This window comes from Trifolium pratense, linkage group LG5 (genome assembly GCF_020283565.1).
Source record: "Trifolium pratense cultivar HEN17-A07 linkage group LG5, ARS_RC_1.1, whole genome shotgun sequence".
NCBI lineage: Eukaryota > Viridiplantae > Streptophyta > Magnoliopsida > Fabales > Fabaceae > Trifolium > Trifolium pratense.
In genome coordinates, this window is record NC_060063.1 from 56104875 (window position 1) to 56128401 (window position 23527).

At 34.0% G+C, this 23527-nt stretch overlaps 3 protein-coding genes and 1 non-coding gene across 4 annotated transcripts; 2 read left to right on the forward strand and 2 right to left on the reverse strand.

Annotated features, from left to right (window-relative positions):
- Positions 1-3812: 3812 nt before the first annotated feature.
- On the reverse strand, positions 3813-5017 carry LOC123883870 (probably inactive leucine-rich repeat receptor-like protein kinase At5g48380). Its single transcript, XM_045932815.1, has 2 exons — positions 4904-5017; positions 3813-4579 (listed from the first exon to the last, which is right to left on the reverse strand). The coding sequence occupies exon 2, from the start codon at positions 4560-4562 to the stop codon at positions 3903-3905; it is 660 nt and encodes a 219-aa protein (XP_045788771.1). The 5' UTR covers positions 4563-4579; positions 4904-5017; the 3' UTR covers positions 3813-3902.
- A 5228-nt stretch (positions 5018-10245) lies between these two features.
- LOC123884371 (FRIGIDA-like protein 3) lies at positions 10246-16646 on the forward strand. Its single transcript, XM_045933455.1, has 4 exons — positions 10246-10521; positions 12198-13240; positions 13439-13611; positions 15957-16646. Exons 2-4 carry the CDS (start codon positions 12208-12210, stop codon positions 16386-16388), a joined length of 1638 nt encoding a protein of 545 aa, XP_045789411.1. The 5' UTR covers positions 10246-10521; positions 12198-12207; the 3' UTR covers positions 16389-16646.
- A 382-nt stretch (positions 16647-17028) lies between these two features.
- TRNAM-CAU lies at positions 17029-17100 on the reverse strand. Its single transcript has one exon. It is a non-coding gene; the product is annotated as a tRNA-Met (tRNA).
- Positions 17101-17530: 430 nt separating this feature from the next.
- On the forward strand, positions 17531-23308 carry LOC123884261 (FRIGIDA-like protein 3). The gene is made up of 4 exons (XM_045933330.1): positions 17531-17750; positions 18855-19900; positions 20099-20271; positions 22619-23308. The coding sequence occupies exons 2-4, from the start codon at positions 18865-18867 to the stop codon at positions 23048-23050; spliced, it is 1641 nt and encodes a 546-aa protein (XP_045789286.1). The 5' UTR covers positions 17531-17750; positions 18855-18864; the 3' UTR covers positions 23051-23308.
- The last annotated feature ends 219 nt before the right edge of the window (positions 23309-23527 follow it).

Here is a 23527-nt window from a genome sequence, read left to right on the forward strand (position 1 = left end):
GTTATTTAATAAACCGTTAATCTTGATGTGTCTCAATAACATATCAAATGATTTTCAAATTTTCTACATTTTTCTATGGATGATCTATATGATATAAACTTTCAATCTAACATGGATTTTGTAAAATTCATATTCGTTATAATGTTATTCATGACTGGTCCATCATAAACCACTTGATGAAGTAATCCATATTAAAATTTAAACTGTTTTGAAACTCTTTCAATCTCAAACATGACCCACAAATAAAAATGCAAACAACTTATCTCAATGTCCTTTGCCACAAAGACCACGTGCACATGAGATTGCAAAATTAATAAGGAATGTTGTTCATCCTCAGGGTCAGAGAGCACAAGCCATAGCTGAAAGTCTAGTTGAAATTGATGTTAAAAAAAATGTTAGAAAAAGTGAAGTGAATAGGCCGCAATAAAGTTTGTGCTTCGGGCGGAAATTTGCGTCTCAGGTGGAAAAAGCTGCGTCCCGGGCGGAAAAACGCGTAGTGTTATATATATGTCACGTTTTTTAGTATTATGAGAGGAGATCCAACATCAATCTAGGATCAAAAGGGACTCCTTTTGGATATATTCTAGGGTTGGGGAAGTGTTTCTAACACCTTGTAATCACTTATCATTGAAATCTCTTGGTCAAGGGAAAAGATTTGGGAAAATGGTAGAATTAGGGTTGAAGTCTAATTTTTGTAACTCTTTTGTAATGAATCTTTGTAATAAAGAAGTAAGTTTGATAGTAGATTTGAGGGTCTCTCTCAGAGTATGTCGGTTTTGACTGAACTGGGTAAACAATTTTCATCGTGTTCTTTATCACTTTTCGGTAGTTTTAGCTTTTGTGATTATTGTTCATCCATTTTGATTTGGTTGCTTCAATTCATTTGTCTCACACATCAAAAATATTATTGGTGTAGTTTTCTATCCGAATTTACAACACACCTCTTGTTTGTAAGAGGAACATGTATGATTAGAGTTGTTAATTCGTTATCAAATAAACTATTTTTCAAAAGAGAAGACCAAAACATTACGAAATTCCAAATTAACTGCATAACAGTGTGTCAAACTAAAGTCAAATCTAACGTACTTAACTCTCGATCCTCCCAACACCAAGACCTTGAAAAGCTTCAAAAATACCAAATAATTTTTTCGAATTCACAAACTCCCAACCTAACCACTTAAATAGACTATACCATAGAAACAAAAATCACAAGTAATAACCAAGTGAGTGGACGATTCCACCTGTGCATCACAAAATACACATGAGACACCACAAAGATCCACATGCAATTAATCACTCTTCGTCTAAAAATGTTATGACGAGTTGGAATCCTATCATAAAAAAAGCTACCAAGAAAGAAAAAAAATCCCTTATGAAATTCAAAAACATCCCTTATGAAGTGATTAACTACCGACTTCAAATTCAATTCAAAATCCATATTTTTATCTAGTTGAAAATTCATGAACCTACCATCGATCTCCTATATCCACCTTGCAATTAGGTGAAAACCATTATACGTAAAAGACAAATGTTGTTATATATTAAAAATTATTTATTATTGTTTTTTGAATTTTTGAAATATGTATAGAGTGTAGAAAATAAAAAGTAATACATATAGAAAAGAAAGAAATAACAAACTTGACTCTAATCTATTTGGTGGCAGTGGCAAGTCTTAAACTTTTTTTTACCCAAAAAAGAAAAGAAAAGAAAAGATAGAAATAAATACTAGTACTAGAATATACATCGTCATGTCAATATTTTAATGTTTGAATAACACAATTTTATAAATAAATAGGAAAATTATGTAGAATACTAACTTATATTTTAAGAACATATATTAAGGAGAGATATATGTAAAAATATTTTTTTGAAATTTGTATATTCAATTTTATAAATATTAAATTTTATTATTATTATTATTATTATTTTATTTTGACAATTTTTTTATTATTAAACACAATAAAAAAATTCATATTTAAATTAACGTGTCCTTAAAATATATGTTAAAATAACCTTAAATATTTGAGTACGTGTATTTGTATTTTTTAGTAAAAATTTGTTGTTAGCTTAAAATGGTGAATTTTACTTATATTTTCTTGCAAATGGTGTAAAATTTTCACCATTTTTAACAACGAGTCAATGTATAAGAAGAACTACTCGTGTTTGTCACACTCACATAATTTATGAGGCACACAGCACATAAATATTTGAGTACTATGAATTTTTTTGTTCTAATTAATCGAATTTTTAGTTACGTAAGAAAATGAGGAGTTGGTGGTGTCCCTACAAGTACAGCTTCTCACACGAGGTGAGCACGGTTTCTAGCCTCAATAAGTTAATTTTCCATATGAACCATGTTTGGACCAATGTTAAAAAAGCATTCCAACTTCAGAAGGGTTTGATTGGTTCTTGGAAGAAAGTGGGAATGTAAGAAATCATTCTTTTGAAGATAAATGTTATGTGAACATAAAATAACAAACAAAAATAAGACAACATGCGAAAGATAAAAACAAGCAAGCAAATAAACATAGTGCATGTTAAGAGTCTCACATCGGTTGAGAGATGGTCTGACTAAGTGTTTATATATTAGAGACAATTCTCACCTTACAAGCCAGTTTTGTAAGGATGAGTTAGGTCCAATACTCATTTCTAAGATGGTATGAGAGCTTCTCCACAATCTGTTGGGCCACTTGTTATCAGGTTTCCGTTATCGGGTCAGCTATCATTTATATCCGAAATTTTTTTTCTACCCCAACAATTGTCAATCTACCCCAACATTAATTTTGAATGGACGAATTTACCCTCATATATAAACTAAAACCCTGAAGAAAAAAGTGTTCAGGTATATAAAAATTTTCTTTTTTTTTTTTACCTGAATACTTTGAAAAAAAGTGTGTAAGTATGTAAAAATTTTCCAAATTTATTTTGTTATCTATTACTTTGGAAAAAAGTAATTTTTTTTTACATACCTGCACACTTTTTTTCAAAGTGTTTAGGTAACAAAAAAAAATTAGAAAAATTTTACATACCTGAACACTTTTTTCCAAAGTGTGTAGGTAAAAAAAATAAATTTAGAAAAATTTTACATACCTACACACTTTTTTTCAAAGTGTTCATGTAACAAAAAAAAATTAGAAAAATTTTACATACCTGAACACTTTTTTCCAAAGTGTGTAGGTAACAAAATAAATTTGGAAAAATTTTACATACCTACACACTTTTTTTCAAAGTGTTCAGGTAAAAAAAAAATTAGAAAAATTTTATATACCTGAACATTTTTTTCCAAAGTGTTCCGGTAACCAAAAAAAAATTTACATATTAGAACACTTTTCTCCAAAGTGTTCCGGTAACCAAATTTTTTTTCTTCAGGGTTTTAGTTTATATATGAGGGTAAATTCGTCCATTCAAAATTAATGTTGGGATAGATTGACAATTGTTGGGGTAGAAAAAAAAATATTATTTATATCCACGCACCAAACCCAATAGTGCTGGGCGTGAGGGAGTGTGTTAGGAGTCCCATATCGATTGAGAGATGGCCTGACTAAGTGTTTATATACTAGAGGCAATCCTCATCTTACAAGCCGGTTTTGTAATGATGAGTTAAGCCCAATACTCATTTATAAAAGTGCATAATACGTAGCGAAAGATAAAAACAAGCAAGAGAGTGTGACAAGGAAAAAAAAGTAGAAGAAGGCCCCTAAATATAGAAGTAACTAGGGGAATAAATGAATAATAAGTAATGATTAGTTTTTTTAAAAAAGAAGTAATAGTTATAAATAATTATAGTAGATATCTATTAGTCTTTGGCTCAATCCTATAAACAGAACATATGTTATAATGTAAAATACTTGAAAATAAAAAATACAAGAATTTATTCTTATTTTACTTCTTCCACAAAGACATTATTTGCAAACCCCCAATGAGCCTCCACAAAGACCTGGATTATTTGCATAATTTACAGTAACTGTACCATCAGTGAAGTTTGGAATTTGTCCGGTCAAAAGATTGTCAGATACATCGAACGTCTTAATACGTGGGAGAGTGCCTAACCTTAGAGGAATTTGACCGGTGAGTCGGTTCTCATTAAGTTTAATGCTATTCAAATAAGTACAATTTGCAAGGTTATCAGGTATCTTCCCAGAAAATGTGTTCGAAGATAGATCAAGCGATGTCACATATTTTAGAAGCGAAGATATATCATCTGGAATTGTTCCAGAGAGATCGTTGACCGAAAGATCTAATCCAATTAAGCTCGAACAATTGATTATGCCACGAGGAAACTGACCCTTAAGTCCCATATTTGACAATTTGAGATTGAAGACTCTATTCTCGTCAGGATGCCAACATTCAACACCATTAAATTTACAAATATACCCTTCAGTATTATTGTTGAAATTCCACGAAGATGTCAAATAATTATTTGGGTCTTGGATGGAATTTTTTATATTTTTCAAGCACAAGATATCAGTTTCAGTCCCATAGGTTATTCCGCAACTAATCAGCAACAAGAAACTAACAAAAACATGAACACTGAAAATCCAGCTACTTAGAACAAGAACCATCTTCAATCACCAAAATCCTAAACACAAACCAAAACGTACTAATCAAGAAACTTCATTCATTAGTATCCAATTCAATTCACATGGCCATATCACAAACTACAAACTAACTAATAAATCATCAAAAAACATGAGAGACCCATTAAAGGAAAATTAACATATATGAATGAAAAAACATAAAGTTTCAATTTTTAACAAAAGTACTAAAATACCCATCTGGGTTTTGAACAATCAAATGTAACTTACATGAAACGTCACTATATCCAAAAAGTAAAGACCAAAAACACAAAGAAATAAGTATAAAATTTGTAAACTTGGAAAGAAGAAAGGAAGAAGGAAGTTACCTTTGAGAGAATAAGATGAAATTTTGATATGTTTGGTGTGAAGAAGAAAATGGGAAAATCCGATAAGCAGCTTTTTATATCATGTCATAAAATGATAACGGTTGTATTTCTAATTTAAAGTATGTATATATATATATATATATATATATATATATATATATATATATATATATATATATATATATATATATATTCTTGATATTTGTAAGAAGTTCATGTTTGTAGTAAAATTAAAAAAAAAAAAAAAACAAAGGAATAGTTGAATTTTCTATAAAAAAAAAAAATAGAATTTAAAATGGAAAAGGCAAAAAATTCCAAAGATGAGACTTGGAATAGAGAATCGCGAAGACTTGTGAAAGTGAAAGTTCTTTGGACAAACACTAGAAAATGTTGTCACATACTAGTTGAAAATTCAAAATTAAATATTTTTATCTAGTTGAAAATTCATGAACCTACCATCAATCTCCTATATCCACCTTGCAAATAGGTGAAAAGCATCATACGTAAAAGACAAATGTTGTTTTGATATTAAAAATTACTATTTATTTATTTATTTATTGTTTTTTTAAAATTTTGAAATATGTATAAAATGTAAAAAATAAAAAGTATAGAAAAGACATAAATAAATATTACTAGCTAGTGTAAACGTTGTGATGTCAATATTTTAAAGTTCAAATAACAGAGTTTCATATATGGAGAATGCTAACTTATAATACTATATATTAAGAAGGTAAATATAGAAATATTTTCTTCAAATTTATGTATTCAATTTTTTAAATATTAAATTTTTTATTATTAAATACAATAAAAAAATATATTTAAATACATTAACACTAATATGTCCTTAAAATCTTTGTTTAAATAACCTCAAATATTATTTGAGTAGATTTGTTTTTTTGAGTAAAAATTTGTTGTTAGCTTAAAAAAGTGAAATTTTACCTATATTTTCTTACAAATGGTGTAATATTTTCACTATTTTTCACAATGAGTTAATGTATACGAAGTACTCGTGTTTGTCACAGAATTTATGAGGCATAGGTACTATGAATTTTTTTGTTCTAACTATTTTTAGTTGCGTGAGCTGTGGTGTCCCTACAACGGTTTTGTAGACAAGGATCAAGGAAGGCTGCTAATGCTGTAGCTATATATAGACTTGCAATTGCTTGTCAGCTTTTCACACGAAGGTGCGCACGATATCATATCCCCACCTCACAAACGAATCCAAGTGGAAACTAACAAACAAACAAAACCTATTCCATTCTAATGAAGTTAATAGCTCAGTGTCGGTGCATGTACACCCACACCCAATTAATCTGGATGCTACTGTGGGTTTGTTCGGTAAAAATAAGTTATAAGCTACCTGATAGCTGAAAAGTTAGCTAATTAAAATTAAAGTGTTTGTTAAAATTAGTTTTTGAAGTAGTTAATAAATATTAAATGACATAATTAATAGTGGGTAGTTTATTTTTTAGAGTGAGTAGTTATTAAATTAATTAAAGGATAAAAATGGAATAAAGTGTAAAAAATTATAAGTTATAAGCTCAGACGCTACTTGGAATTGCATCTGACAAAAACCTATAAGCTAGTAAAAAAAATTTGTTACCAAACACCTCTAATTTTTTGAAACAAGCTTATAAGCTCATATAATAAGCTATAAGCTAGCTTATTTGTGTTACCAAACACACCCTATGATACTACAAATTAAACAAAAATAAAGAGTATTTCCTCAGGTTTTAATTATAAACAAATTTTTATTTTTTAGATTCATTAAATAACTAATATATTTGACTTTAATTATAGATAAGATACATTAATTGTAGATACATTAATTTTTCAATGAATCTAAAAAGTTGAAATTTACTTATAATTAAAGCCGGAGAAAATATCAGTAATAAGGTTTAGTAGGCCGGACTTGATAGAGAATCACAGTTTGATCTTCTGCAACTGTGTTTAAAAGAATGTTGAAATTACTTAATGCCGATTCTCGAATCAGATTAGATGATCCAATAAACTGGACAATGGTGCTGAAAAAATAAATGAATAAATAAATAAATAAATAAAATAAAGGGTACTACTAAGGCGGTTTGCCATAAAATTTTATTCAAAATTTACAACATTGATTACCATTAAAATTTTGAGTGATTTTCATGTATCAATCTACTGTAAACTACCATGAGATACTAATTATTACATTTTTCTCTTATTATTGTTGCAAAGTGTGTACATTTGTAGAACTTGATTTATACTTTAGGAAGGATTATAACAAGAGCAAATTTATGTACCAAAAAAATAAAAATAATAACGAGAGCAAATCTTACATGAACAAATATTTCAATGATCAAATGCTTCTATTATTTTATTTTTTTGAAACGGCTAAAATAATATATAAAAATAAACGGTCTCCTTGGTACAAAGGTGTATCGAAAAAGACTATAAATGTTTACAAAGAGTCAAAGAAAAATATCCAAAGAATAAATCATACAAAACCCAAACATAGCAAAAGACTAGACCACCAGCTATGCCAGTTAGAAGCTAGAGTATTCTTCGTCTTCAACCACCTAAAAGAAAAGAGTTTGATCTTGTCCATCAACTGATAAGTAGTTTTGGACGAGCCTCTGAATAACCTGTGATTTCTCTCCGTCCACACAATTCAAACGCAAGCAAGTCAAATGAGCTGCACAAAGGAGCGACGTGCCCTAGAGCCACCTGCTAAATATGTCAAATGAACGAAGTGATCACGTAAAGAAGTAGACTCCACCACTGAAATACCAATCCAAGAACATATTAAGGCCCACAAAGATCCAAAAGTACTACATGAGATAAATAAGTGATTGGCCGACTCGGCCTCTCCACAACCGGAAACACACAACTGAGCTGCATGAGATAAAATACCACAGGTGACGAAGTTTGTTTTTGTGGGCAACCTGTCACGCAATAGACGCCACACAAAGATAGAGACCTTTAGCGGATCCTGAGAGTGCTAAATGAGTTGTTATGCGTCATCCATGGAAGCCGAATCCCGAGAAGTCCAAAGCTGATATGCTTCCCAGACAGTGTAACCTTTATCAGGGTCAGGCTGCCACTGTCACCTTTATGAGGGAAGAGCATGCAATGAAAAGGTAGAAAGTAAATCCTAACACTTCCTCAACTCCTCCTCCTCCCACCCCTGCAACTGCCTCCGCCACTCCCACGCCCCCCATCTGCTCCCCACCCTAACAAGGACATCTCAGCCACAATACGCAATTTGGTCTTCGCCAAATCAAACAGGCGACCAAACCGCTCACACAAAGGAATCTCATCCACTCAAGGATCGGTCCAGAAAAAGTATCCGACCCGTCCCCCACCCTATTCAACACATGCTCCTCAAACCATCGGCCCCCTAGCTCACCTCCCTCCCTAATACGCGTTATCTCCTTCACCATGAAAGACCCTCCACGCCCTCCACCTCGAAGCCTACCACCCTCCATCCCGTATCTAGCAACCAAAACTCGAAACCACATACCATCTCTGTCCACTAACATCCTCCAACACCATTTTCCTAAAAGAGCCAAGTTAAACTCCTTCAACTGTTTAACCCCCAAGCCTCCATATTCCATTCGCAAGCAAACAGATTTTCAGTTACCCCAAGAGATTTTCCTAGAATCCTCACAAACACACACACACACACACCCCCCCCCCCCCCCCCAAAAAAAAAATAAAATTAAAAAATAAAAATAAATAAAAATAAAAGAGATTAAATAGAGGAAATGATACATGAGGGAGCTTTGAAGAAGGAAAAGGCATAGGCAGGAAGAGAGGTCAATACAGACTTAAGCAAAACCAAACGACCACCAAATGAAAAGAAGCGACTCTTCCACCCAGACAATCTAGTCTTTAAACGAGCCATCATCGGTTTCAAGAAAACCAAACGTCTCGGATCACCCCAATAGGAAGTCATAGATAAAGGACATGAACCTTTCCTAATTTACAGCCCAAAACAGAAGCAACTTCGCCCAACCAAGAATCAGGAATATTAACCCCCACCAGCATGATGTTGTTGAAATTAACCTTCAGGCCCAACATAGTCTCAAACAGCACAAGAACAACTCGAAGAGCACGGACATTCGCCCAACTCTTCACTCCCAAAAGGAGCGTATCATCAGAAAACTGGAGATGAGACACCGAAACAGGATTCTGCTCACCTATACTTTAACCTGAGAATAAGTTACACGCTACTACAACCTCCATCAAAAGGTTCAGACCCTCTGCCGCCAAGAGAAAAAGAAAAGGAGAAAGCAGATCTCCTTGCCTAAGGCCCCGCTCAAGTGGAAATTCCTTTGTTGAACTTCCATTGACTAAAACCGAAGCAGTTGTCGTGCACACACACTCTTTAATCCACTTTCTCCACAAAAACGGAAAAGACATTTTCCTCATAACATCATCCAGGTAACCCCAATCCACCTTAAAAAGCATGAGCTCTTTTTTATACCTTCACGCCTCATCCACCACCTCATTAGCAATGAGAATTCCATCGAGGATCTGTCTATCCTTCACAAACGCAGTCCGAGACTCAGAAATCACGCTACCGATCACAAGACGCAACTTGTTCGCTAAAACTTTCATCAGGATTTTGTAAAGGTTTCCCATAAGCAAAATAGGCCGAAAAAAAGTAGTAACAAAAAATTTCGTTTTTAGGTGTATTGAATTTGTACTTGAATCTGATGTACACTACCAAAATGATGACGTAGCAGTTCATGTGGTGCCACATGTCAATGGAATCCAACGTGTCAGCGTCACGTGAACTTTCGTTAGTCAACAGTTAGTTGACCTGACATTTGAGACTAAAACCAAAATTGAAAATTAATTGGGGACTAACAAGAATTATTTTAAAGTATAAGGACGAAAACCAAAACTCAATATAAAAGTAGGGACTGGAAACATATTTTACCCTAAAATGAATAATAAGACGTTCAGAGTTTGAACCTCAAACCCTAATGTTCCTACTAACTGAGATGAGTTTACGAGACCAAATATTTCTAATTGCACTAGATACTAAAATTGAGACCACAACATAATTAATAATTAATTATTTATGTTGTGTTTTTTTTTTTTCACTACCAAACCAATTTAATCTGGTGGTAAAAAAAAAAGTGAGACCACGACATAAATGATTAATTAAAAAATAAATTAGAAGACCAATCTATAAAAACAGTCGCACCTAAAAACAAAAACATCAAAACATAATTCCGCCTAAATTACAATTAGACATAATATTTATTTTGTAAAAAAAATTAAAACATTTAAATTAATTTTAAGGAGGGAAAAATGATTATTACTAGTAGTAGATAGTAAAAAAAAAGCGTGCGAAAAAAATGATAAAGTATTAGAAAAAGCGAGGGAAAAAAAGTAACTAGAGATGGTAGCCATTATTATTATTATTATTAGAAAAAGAAAAAAGAAATGAAGAAACAGAGAAACACTTCTCTACTCAACCATTTCTTCTTCTTCTTCTTCTTCTTCTTCTTCTTCTTCTTCCTCTCTCTTTCTCTCTCCTAGGGTTACACTTTTAGAGAGAGAAAATGGACTGAGAATTCATAACTCTCTCTCTCTCTCTAGTTTATCTTCTTCACACAATTCAGGTAACTCTTTGTTTATTTCACTGTATTTCTTTTTTTGTTTGATTTTCTCTATAAGCTTAGATCGGCTTTGTTTTCTTCATTTTCAGTTGAACAAATTCGTAGAAATTGCTCTCAAAATCTAATTTTGTAGCTATAGATAGTTGTTGCATATCAATTTTGCGTCAATTTTGCTACCTTTTGTTGGATATTTTTGGATATTTCAAAAGAAATTTTTTTTTTTTTTTAACTGTAGCACAACTTAATTAATTTTAATCGGATAATCAATCTTAATTTTGACCAAGAAATGAGTATTGTAACTTACTCTTTTAGTGTACCTAATTAATAGGATAGGAGACTTAGTCTTCCTCAATGTGCATCATAATTTTCTGAACTTAATACTTATCAACACCTTTTCCTTATTTTACTCATACGTTATTATTTTTTAATTTAATTAAATAACCACTTAATAGAGAGATGTATGGCATATATGTAGGGAAACGGTTTTAGTGGAAAAGAAGTGAGCCCAGAGAATTATAACTTTACTCCATATATATACGTACAAAGTTTTGGGGAATTTATAAGTTTATGAAAAACAGTGCCTGAGTTATCAACCTTGTTTATATTCTTGTGTCTTGATAGCCTCGGTACGTTTATCACCGAGAAGAACCGGTTGTATTCTGGGGGAGTTGCGCAATATTTGCGGATAATTCCTTAGTTCAGTGATTACACGCCTCCGGTTAATTGATTTTCAGCCATCCGCAACAACACCTTTTGTGTTTATTTCTTATTTAGGGTTTTTAATTTTGGTATTTTCATTCGAGCTTAATTTAGCTATTAAGCAAGTAGAGAAATTGTGAAAAAATATATAGTTGAAGATTTGGTGAAATTTTTTTAATATATGGTGTTAGAATTAGAGATCTTGGTTGAAAATTTGAGTTAGTGTTTTGCTTGTACTTAGAGGTTACAGTACCATTTTAATTTGTAGCTGAGGTTAGATAATGCACTAGATATAGATTTTTTTATGCATAAATTTAGCTATAGTGTTCCCTGATAAGAAAGGATTAGCTATAAAGTTTATTATATTTAGGCTTAATTACATATTTAACATAAAGTTAGACGAAATTAACTCAAAATTTAATAAAAATGACGAAATTAACTCAAAATTTAATAAAAATGACGAACTTAAGCTGACATCATTAACATAAAGAACCAAATTGAAACTTTTAAATTATAGAGGATCAACTTGAAACCTAAAATAAAGATAATAAGAGACCAAATTTGCAATTAAGCCTTATATTTATTGCAATGGTACTTTTTTTTTACCGGTAGGAACTGAACCCAATACTCCAAAGTTTATAACACTCATACACAATGCCACCAACCCCTTGCGCTAGAGCTTGGTTGTTGCAATGGGATGGGACTGTCTTGTTTTTTATCAGTAGGAATTGAACTCAGTATCCCAGAGTGTACAACACTCACACATACTGCGCACTAACCACTTTCGCTACAGCCCAGTGGTTGCAATGGTACTCTTCTTTTTATCAATAAGTAGGAATTGAACTCGGTACCACAAGGTTTACAACACTCGCACACACTGTACACTAACCACTTGCGCTAGAGCCTGGTGGTTGCAATGCTTCTTGTTTGATATTAGATAAGTTGAACTTTGATATTTATTTCATTATTTTATTCTGTAGTTTCGTTGCAATGGAAGACAAGGATTCGGTTGCTAAAATGATGGACTCTACATCTTCAAAGATACAACAGCTGCAAAAGGCTTTTGCTGAGCTTGAAAGTTACCGAGCTGTTACTCTTAACATGAAATGGAAAGATCTAGAGGAACATTTTCAGGGGCTAGAGAAATCGTTGAAGAGGCGCTTTCGTGAACTGGAAGACCAAGAAAAATTGTTTGAAATCAAAACAAGGCAATCTCGTGAAATGTTGGAGAAACAGGAAGCAGCTGTTTTTGCTAAGGAGCAAGCCTCGCTGCAGAGGATTCAAAAGAAAAGAGATGCTTCTGTATTCAGCATTGTAAATGCTCGAAAAAAGCAAAGGAAGGTTTCATCGAAGGGTTTTGTCTTTAATGAGAGTCTAGGGACACCAGTTGTAGAAGAGAAACCTTTAGATGCTGCATCCACTGGGGCTGAATGCAACATAGAAAACGTGCAACTTTCTCCTGAAAATGTGGACTTGATGTCTTATCCAGAGTTGGTAAAGCTATGCAAAGAGTTGGATGCTGCCGGACTTCACAAATTTATATCTGACAACCGCAAGAACCTTGCTGCTGTAAGGGAGGAAATACCGCTTGCGTTAAGAGCTGCTCCTAATGCTGCCTCTCTAGTTTTAGATTCGTTGGAAGGATTTTATTGCACAGAAGTGTCAAGTCAGGATATAAAGAAAGATGCTAACTTGTTGGGTCTTCGCCGAACCAGTATCATGCTGTTGGAATGTCTAAGTGACTTCCTGACCAATTTGGGTTCTGTTTCGAATGTGATTTCCGAAGATATCAAGGATAGGGCAAAGGCAGTTGCTGAAGAGTGGAAACCGAGATTGGATGCTCTTGATATTGATGCTAGCAATGGGAATTCCTTGGAGGCTCATGCATTTTTGCAACTTCTAGCCAGTTTTGGTATTGCCTCTGATTTTAATGAGGAGTTATCCAGGCTGATTCCAATGGTGTCTAGGCGTCGCCAAACTGCTGATTTATGCCGGTGCCTTGGGTTGTCGGAGAAGATGCCTGGTATGGATTAGTTCTCTATTTAATGTTTTATTTTGTGCACTAAGTTTTCATCTAATTATCACATGTTAGCTTTTTTTTCCACCCCTTTAAATGAGTTTCTTACTTTACGCTGTGAAAAAGTCGTTTCCTTGGGTTTTCTTTATATATTTTTGTGTTCATTTTAAAATTTGAATATTTCAATTTACTTTTGATGTGCAGGTGTGATTGAAGTTTTGGTAAACAATGGGCGGCAAATTGATGCTGTTAACTTGGCTTTTGCATTTAATCTTACTGAACAGTTTTCACCCATTCCTTTGCTGAAGTCTTACCTGAATGATGCTAAGAAAGCTTTTTCTCCAGTCAAGAGTGTTAACTCTTCTCCCACTGCACAGGTAAATTCTCCAGTGTCTCCATATTTAATAATCATTCCTTCTGCTGCTTTCATTTAATGATTTGAACTTGTCTTATGGAGTATTGTATAGTTCTTCTGACCGGTATGTCCAGTTGCAATTGAGGTTATTAGCTGTCTAATAGTTTTGTTGTCATTGTGAAATATTAAGGTCGGGAGTTGCAAAAGAATGACTGTATTATACTCCCTCTGTCTGACCCATAATAACTGTCACATGTGCAAAAAAGTTGTCCTATAAAGTGCGTCACTTTCAATTTTTATTGTAGTTTTAAATGCTTGTTTCCCCAATTGTACCATCTAATTAATACTATGCGCATCTTATCATCTTTTCACTTTGCATTTATCATCTTTTCACTTTGCATTTATCATCTTTTGTTAATCTGTGTGAAATGGTCAAATGCGACAGTTATTATGGGATGGAGGGAGTAATATTTTTAGAATATTGTCAGATATATTGTTGAATGACATACACTTCTTATTGAGGAGCAACCTCAGGAGCTGTTTCCTAATTTTGTTATGCTTCCACTTAACTATGTTTAATGTAACTCACTCATGTTGAGTTTTGGCAACAGTAATGTGCAGCCGTTTGGCATGGTATGAAACAATTCATTAGTTTTCTATTGAATTCTCTTGTGGATGTTAAAAACCATTCATGAGTTTCCTCCTAACAATGAAGTTTTTTTTATTCATGCCATGGTATTGGAGCTTTTATGGCCAAGTGGTCTAGATTTTGATCCTTAATAACCCCATTCTTGTATGTAAAAGTTGAATTTAACACAATGTAGATGAATTTATACAATGTCTGCTCGTCAAGCCCAAAGGGGTTCTTTTTGAGAGGGCGTAACAGATTTAAAACCATATTGATGAGGACTTGCGTAACACTTAACAACATAAGCCTTTGAGAGTTAATTCATGTCAAGTTACCATTTAGTGTTAAATTTTATGATCTTTTTATAGAGGCATCCGTTAGAGATATGTTGAGTGGCTTGGAAGCTTTATTTAGTTATTTGTTCAGTTGTTTGCTTTTTCCTTCTTAAAGAGGAGGATTTCTTATTCTCCTAGCTAAGAATTTTTGTTTATGTAGAAATAAAATAGAATGTATGGAATGTAACTTAGCGGGAGATATGCTAATTCTAGCTTGGTCCCTTCATGCCAAAGTTTAGGGAATAGTTGATGTAAATCATAGGATTCAAGCAAAAATGCTTCAAGAGATGATTTGTGGTGAAAAGGTTCCCCACTCAAACTTAAAAGAAAATTTATTAACACGCTAGCATCTTGCCACATTCATAGACTTACATCACAGTAGATTAGGAAATGATGCTATGTTGTTAAGCGCCGACCCCAAAAAATGCTATAGCGGTATAGCGGGTAGCGGGATGACCGCTATTGTGAAGACCAAAAATCCATGTACAAATTAAATATAAATTCCAACAAATACATAAATACTAAAAAATAGAAAAATACATTTCATACTTAGTAATTATACTAAATATTGTCATTTACTATCAAAATAGGTTCTAAATAAAAGACTAAATAACATTCTATCAAGTTCTAGAAGTACTCAAAATGATATCCCATCAAAATAAAGAATAAGTTCGTTCTAAAAGTAAACACAATGACTAACCAGCCATTAATGACAAGTTCTATAAGCATGTAAAATCATACTTTCAAAGTGAGCGTTGAAGTATTTGAGAAACTTTTTTTTTGAAAACTTGGTATCTGGCCCTAGGACCGACTAATCCAAGGGGACCAATCCCACCGCCCACTTGTGGGGGCCCCATTTAAAGCCAGAGTTTTTTTGCTCTGTATGGACTTAGCCCACCGAAATTGAGTATTTGAGAAACATTGAAAGAAGAAATGGCACAGAGAGAAAAGTAATAACATGATATGAGAACTTAGGGCATCAAAGGGGTGCGGAAAAATCACAAAATACCCCTAATTTTATGATTTATTTCCAAAAATTATGGTTCTCATCAATCCCCCACCCCCCAAAAGGCAAAAGCGGCCAGATACCTCTATGGATCCGCTACGAAAATGCTATTCACCAGCAAATAGCGGAAAGCGGACCTGTAGCATCGCGGGGAGGGGGTCTTCCGCTACGCTATCCCGCTATAGCGCCGCTATTAATATCATAGAAATGATGGAAGACATTCACTATCATTTTGGATTGCCTTGAGGATGTTCCAAAGCATATAAAGTAGATAAACATTTATTTGGTGTTTCTGTTACTCATATTTTGATGTTTGATTATGGAAATGTGTGTCTGTGTGTGTGTGTGTGTGTGTGTGTGTGTGTGTGAATATTCCTAATGACTTGCTATTCTCTCAGACTGAGGTTAATGAAAGGGAGCTGTTTGCCCTCAAGGCCATACTGAAGTGCATTGAAGAACATAAACTTGACGAGCAGTATCCTATGGATCCTCTTCAGAAACGAGTGATCCAACTTGAGAAGGCCAAGACTGACAAGAAGAGGGAAACTGAAGCGACAAAACCTCAACCCAAGAGACCCTGTGCTAATGGCGTGGGATATGGTCCTCGTGTCACTAACAATCCCTCTGACAGAACTCCATATGTTAGAGTTGTTGACAGGTACCCACAATATATGTATGACCGACCTTACTTGTACCATGGACCAACTGAAAATCACTGCACCCCTTTCGTGGGTTCTGCAAACTATAACATCTCTCCTAATCCTGGAACTTACTTTGGAAATGGCTACCAATATCAGGCACCCCAATATCAAGCTACATATCTTCACTAATTAGCAGAGATGGTAAACAGATAACTATGGTCCCTTTAATATTTAGTCTTAAGTCTTAACCCTTAAGCTGTTGTACTTGTATGACTTGTATGTTGTACTTTATAAATGTAGTCTTCAAGAACCCCTTAAACAGGTTAAATGTCATGTTAAAATTTAACTTTGGTGCTAGAAGATATTCTTATCTTCTAATGCATCCACTCTGTTCTCGTTTTGTACAAGCTTACTTTGCTGTCTTTGTAGTATACTTTTCCTCTTTAATCTCTGATTGTCCATGCTTCTAAATTACTGCACTTTTTTGACATTTTGTTGTTCTCAGTTGAAAAACATATATCAACTTGAGGAACTCTCGAACACCATTTTAATCTGCATAATTTTCCTCCTTTTTGTGGGGTATATATGTATGTCTAGATATAGTCCCTAACTTCGACTTACGTTAAAATAATCTGGATTGATCTTGGATTATGGAGAAACCTGATGTGATTGGGTTAGGTAAGTGGGTCTTAATTAGTTAATCTCTCAATCATTTTAAGAGAGTGGTTTGGTACATAACTCGGAAACAAAGTTTCTGTGTGAGCAGAATGCAAGCTTGAGATGGTGTTTTTTAGGTATTTTTTGAAAAATAAAAAATAAAAGCCAAATTTATCAGAGCCTGGTTTCGATCCAGGGACCTGTGGGTTATGGGCCCACCACGCTTCCGCTGCGCCACTCTGATGCTTTTGATTATATTTATTGGGTTGAAGATTTAAATCGATAATTAAAGTAAAAATAGCATGCTAAGGTAACGCAAAAGGCCTAATCATTAACTAAATTTTTTTCTTAAAAAAAAATATAAATCTAACTATAGCTATTTTGAAGTTTAGTACTCCCTCCGTCCGCAAAAAAAATCACTTTTTCATGTCCCAAATTATAAGCAAAAAAAACTAACTTTTATTATTTTCAAGATAAACTTTTACTTAATTTACTCTCTCTCTTCTTTTCTCCATAATCAATAACCAATAAAAACTGTTTTTACATCTTCCCATGAAACTTATTTTAACAAACACACAAAAAGTCAACCTTAAAATTATCTTATTTTACTTTTCTTAATAAGTGTGAAATTTTTTTTTTTTTGCCTATATTATGGGAAAAAAAGTAACTAGAGATGGTAGCCATTATTATTATTATTATTAGAAAAAGAAAAAAGAAATGAAGAAACAGAGAAACACTTCTCTACTCAACCATTTCTTCTTCTTCTTCTTCTTCTTCTTCTTCTTCTTCTTCCTCTCTCTTTCTCTCTCCTAGGGTTACACTTTTAGAGAGAGAAAATGGACTGAGAATTCATAACTCTCTCTCTCTCTAGTTTATCTTCTTCACACAATTCAGGTAACTCTTTGTTTATTTCACTGTATTTCTTTTTTTGTTTGATTTTCTCTATAAGCTTAGATCGGCTTTGTTTTCTTCATTTTCAGTTGAACAAATTCGTAGAAATTGCTCTCAAAATCTAATTTTGTAGCTATAGATAGTTGTTGCATATCAATTTTGCGTCAATTTTGCTACCTTTTGTGTTTATTTCTTATTTAGGGTTTTTAATTTTGGTATTTTCATTCGAGCTTAATTTAGCTATTAAGCAAGTAGAGAAATTGTGAAAAAATATATAGTTGAAGATTTGGTGAATTTTTTTTAATATATGGTGTTAGAATTAGAGATCTTGGTTGAAAATTTGAGTTAGTGTTTTGCTTGTACTTAGAGGTTACAGTACCATTTTAATTTGTAGCTGAGGTTAGATAATGCACTAGATATAGATTTTTTTATGCATAAGTTTAGCTATAGTGTTCCCTGATAAGAAAGGATTAGCTATAAAGTTTATTATATTTAGGCTTAATTACATATTTAACATAAAGTTAGACGAAATTAACTCAAAATTTAATAAAAATGACGAAATTAACTCAAAATTTAATAAAAATGACGAACTTAAGCTGACATCATTAACATAAAGAACCAAATTGAAACTTTTAAATTATAGAGGATCAACTTGAAACCTGAAATAAAGATAATAAGAGACCAAATTTGCAATTAAGCCTTATATTTATTGCAATGGTACTTTTTTTTTTACCGGTAGGAACTGAACCCAATACTCCAAAGTTTATTACACTCATACACAATGCCACCAACCCCTTGCGCTAGAGCTTGGTTGTTGCAATGGGATGGGACTGTTTTGTTTTTTATCAGTAGGAATTGAACTCAGTATCCCAGAGTGTACAACACTCACACATACTGCGCACTAACCACTTTCGCTACAGCCCAGTGGTTGCAATGGTACTCTTCTTTTTATCAATAAGTAGGAATTGAACTCGGTACCACAAGGTTTACAACACTCGCACACACTGTACACTAACCACTTGCGCTAGAGCCTGGTGGTTGCAATGCTTCTTGTTTGATATTAGATAAGTTGAACTTTGATATTTATTTCATTATTTTATTCTGTAGTTTCGTTGCAATGGAAGACAAGGATTCGGTTGCTAAAATGATGGACTCTACATCTTCAAAGATACAACAGCTGCAAAAGGCTTTTGCTGAGCTTGAAAGTTACCGAGCTGTTACTCTTAACATGAAATGGAAAGATCTAGAGGAACATTTTCAGGGGCTAGAGAAATCGTTGAAGAGGCGCTTTCGTGAACTGGAAGACCAAGAAAAATTGTTTGAAATCAAAACAAGGCAATCTCGTGAAATGTTGGAGAAACAGGAAGCAGCTGTTTTTGCTAAGGAGCAAGCCTCGCTGCAGAGGATTCAAAAGAAAAGAGATGCTTCTGTATTCAGCATTGTAAATGCTCGAAAAAAGCAAAGGAAGGTTTCATCGAAGGGTTTTGTCTTTAATGAGAGTCTAGGGACACCAGTTGTAGAAGAGAAACCTTTAGATGCTGCATCCACTGGGGCTGAATGCAACATAGAAAACGTGCAACTTTCTCCTGAAAATGTGGACTTGATGTCTTATCCAGAGTTGGTAAAGCTATGCAAAGAGTTGGATGCTGCTGGACTTCACAAATTTATATCTGACAACCGCAAGAACCTTGCTGCTGTAAGGGAGGAAATACCGCTTGCGTTAAGAGCTGCTCCTAATGCTGCCTCTCTAGTTTTAGATTCGTTGGAAGGATTTTATTGCACAGAAGTGTCAAGTCAGGATATAAAGAAAGATGCTAACTTGTTGGGTCTTCGCCGAACCAGTATCATGCTGTTGGAATGTCTAAGTGACTTCCTGACCAATTTGGGTTCTGTTTCGAATGTGATTTCCGAAGATATCAAGGATAGGGCAAAGGCAGTTGCTGAAGAGTGGAAACCGAGATTGGATGCTCTTGATATTGATGCTAGCAATGGGAATTCCTTGGAGGCTCATGCATTTTTGCAACTTCTAGCCAGTTTTGGTATTGCCTCTGATTTTAATGAGGAGGAGTTATCCAGGCTGATTCCAATGGTGTCTAGGCGTCGCCAAACTGCTGATTTATGCCGGTGCCTTGGGTTGTCGGAGAAGATGCCTGGTATGGATTAGTTCTCTATTTAATGTTTTATTTTGTGCACTAAGTTTTCATCTAATTATCACATGTTAGCTTTTTTTTCCACCCCTTTAAATGAGTTTCTTACTTTACGCTGTGAAAAAGTCGTTTCCTTGGGTTTTCTTTATATATTTTTGTGTTCATTTTAAAATTTGAATATTTCAATTTACTTTTGATGTGCAGGTGTGATTGAAGTTTTGGTAAACAATGGGCGGCAAATTGATGCTGTTAACTTGGCTTTTGCATTTAATCTTACTGAACAGTTTTCACCCATTCCTTTGCTGAAGTCTTACCTGAATGATGCTAAGAAAGCTTTTTCTCCAGTCAAGAGTGTTAACTCTTCTCCCACTGCACAGGTAAATTCTCCAGTGTCTCCATATTTAATAATCATTCCTTCTGCTGCTTTCATTTAATGATTTGAACTTGTCTTATGGAGTATTGTATAGTTCTTCTGACCGGTATGTCCAGTTGCAATTGAGGTTATTAGCTGTCTAATAGTTTTGTTGTCATTGTGAAATATTAAGGTCGGGAGTTGCAAAAGAATGACTGTATTATACTCCCTCTGTCTGACCCATAATAACTGTCACATGTGCAAAAAAGTTGTCCTATAAAGTGCGTCACTTTCAATTTTTATTGTAGTTTTAAATGCTTGTTTCCCCAATTGTACCATCTAATTAATACTATGCGCATCTTATCATCTTTTCACTTTGCATTTATCATCTTTTCACTTTGCATTTATCATCTTTTGTTAATCTGTGTGAAATGGTCAAATGCGACAGTTATTATGGGATGGAGGGAGTAATATTTTTAGAATATTGTCAGATATATTGTTGAATGACATACACTTCTTATTGAGGAGCAACCTCAGGAGCTGTTTCCTAATTTTGTTATGCTTCCACTTAACTATGTTTAATGTAACTCACTCATGTTGAGTTTTGGCAACAGTAATGTGCAGCCGTTTGGCATGGTATGAAACAATTCATTAGTTTTCTATTGAATTCTCTTGTGGATGTTAAAAACCATTCATGAGTTTCCTCCTAACAATGAAGTTTTTTTTATTCATGCCATGGTATTGGAGCTTTTATGGCCAAGTGGTCTAGATTTTGATCCTTAATAACCCCATTCTTGTATGTAAAAGTTGAATTTAACACAATGTAGATGAATTTATACAATGTCTGCTCGTCAAGCCCAAAGGGGTTCTTTTTGAGAGGGCGTAACAGATTTAAAACCATATTGATGAGGACTTGCGTAACACTTAACAACATAAGCCTTTGAGAGTTAATTCATGTCAAGTTACCATTTAGTGTTAAATTTTATGATCTTTTTATAGAGGCATCCGTTAGAGATATGTTGAGTGGCTTGGAAGCTTTATTTAGTTATTTGTTCAGTTGTTTGCTTTTTCCTTCTTAAAGAGGAGGATTTCTTATTCTCCTAGCTAAGAATTTTTGTTTATGTAGAAATAAAATAGAATGTATGGAATGTAACTTAGCGGGAGATATGCTAATTCTAGCTTGGTCCCTTCATGCCAAAGTTTAGGGAATAGTTGATGTAAATCATAGGATTCAAGCAAAAATGCTTCAAGAGATGATTTGTGGTGAAAAGGTTCCCCACTCAAACTTAAAAGAAAATTTATTAACACGCTAGCATCTTGCCACATTCATAGACTTACATCACAGTAGATTAGGAAATGATGCTATGTTGTTAAGCGCCGACCCCAAAAAATGCTATAGCGGTATAGCGGGTAGCGGGATGACCGCTATTGTGAAGACCAAAAATCCATGTACAAATTAAATATAAATTCCAACAAATACATAAATACTAAAAAATAGAAAAATACATTTCATACTTAGTAATTATACTAAATATTGTCATTTACTATCAAAATAGGTTCTAAATAAAAGACTAAATAACATTCTATCAAGTTCTAGAAGTACTCAAAATGATATCCCATCAAAATAAAGAATAAGTTCGTTCTAAAAGTAAACACAATGACTAACCAGCCATTAATGACAAGTTCTATAAGCATGTAAAATCATACTTTCAAAGTGAGCGTTGAAGTATTTGAGAAACTTTTTTTTTGAAAACTTGGTATCTGGCCCTAGGACCGACTAATCCAAGGGGACCAATCCCACCGCCCACTTGTGGGGGCCCCATTTAAAGCCAGAGTTTTTTTGCTCTGTATGGACTTAGCCCACCGAAATTGAGTATTTGAGAAACATTGAAAGAAGAAATGGCACAGAGAGAAAAGTAATAACATGATATGAGAACTTAGGGCATCAAAGGGGTGCGGAAAAATCACAAAATACCCCTAATTTTATGATTTATTTCCAAAAATTATGGTTCTCATCAATCCCCCACCCCCCAAAAGGCAAAAGCGGCCAGATACCTCTATGGATCCGCTACGAAAATGCTATTCACCAGCAAATAGCGGAAAGCGGACCTGTAGCATCGCGGGGAGGGGGTCTTCCGCTACGCTATCCCGCTATAGCGCCGCTATTAATATCATAGAAATGATGGAAGACATTCACTATCATTTTGGATTGCCTTGAGGATGTTCCAAAGCATATAAAGTAGATAAACATTTATTTGGTGTTTCTGTTACTCATATTTTGATGTTTGATTATGGAAATGTGTGTCTGTGTGTGTGTGTGTGTGTGTGTGTGTGTGTGTGTGAATATTCCTAATGACTTGCTATTCTCTCAGACTGAGGTTAATGAAAGGGAGCTGTTTGCCCTCAAGGCCATACTGAAGTGCATTGAAGAACATAAACTTGACGAGCAGTATCCTATGGATCCTCTTCAGAAACGAGTGATCCAACTTGAGAAGGCCAAGACTGACAAGAAGAGGGAAACTGAAGCGACAAAACCTCAACCCAAGAGACCCTGTGCTAATGGCGTGGGATATGGTCCTCGTGTCACTAACAATCCCTCTGACAGAACTCCATATGTTAGAGTTGTTGACAGGTACCCACAATATATGTATGACCGACCTTACTTGTACCATGGACCAACTGAAAATCACTGCACCCCTTTCGTGGGTTCTGCAAACTATAACATCTCTCCTAATCCTGGAACTTACTTTGGAAATGGCTACCAATATCAGGCACCCCAATATCAAGCTACATATCTTCACTAATTAGCAGAGATGGTAAACAGATAACTATGGTCCCTTTAATATTTAGTCTTAAGTCTTAACCCTTAAGCTGTTGTACTTGTATGACTTGTATGTTGTACTTTATAAATGTAGTCTTCAAGAACCCCTTAAACAGGTTAAATGTCATGTTAAAATTTAACTTTGGTGCTAGAAGATATTCTTATCTTCTAATGCATCCACTCTGTTCTCGTTTTGTACAAGCTTACTTTGCTGTCTTTGTAGTATACTTTTCCTCTTTAATCTCTGATTGTCCATGCTTCTAAATTACTGCACTTTTTTGACATTTTGTTGTTCTCAGTTGAAAAACATATATCAACTTGAGGAACTCTCGAACACCATTTTAATCTGCATAATTTTCCTCCTTTTTGTGGGGTATATATGTATGTCTAGATATAGTCCCTAACTTCGACTTACGTTAAAATAATCTGGATTGATCTTGGATTATGGAGAAACCTGATG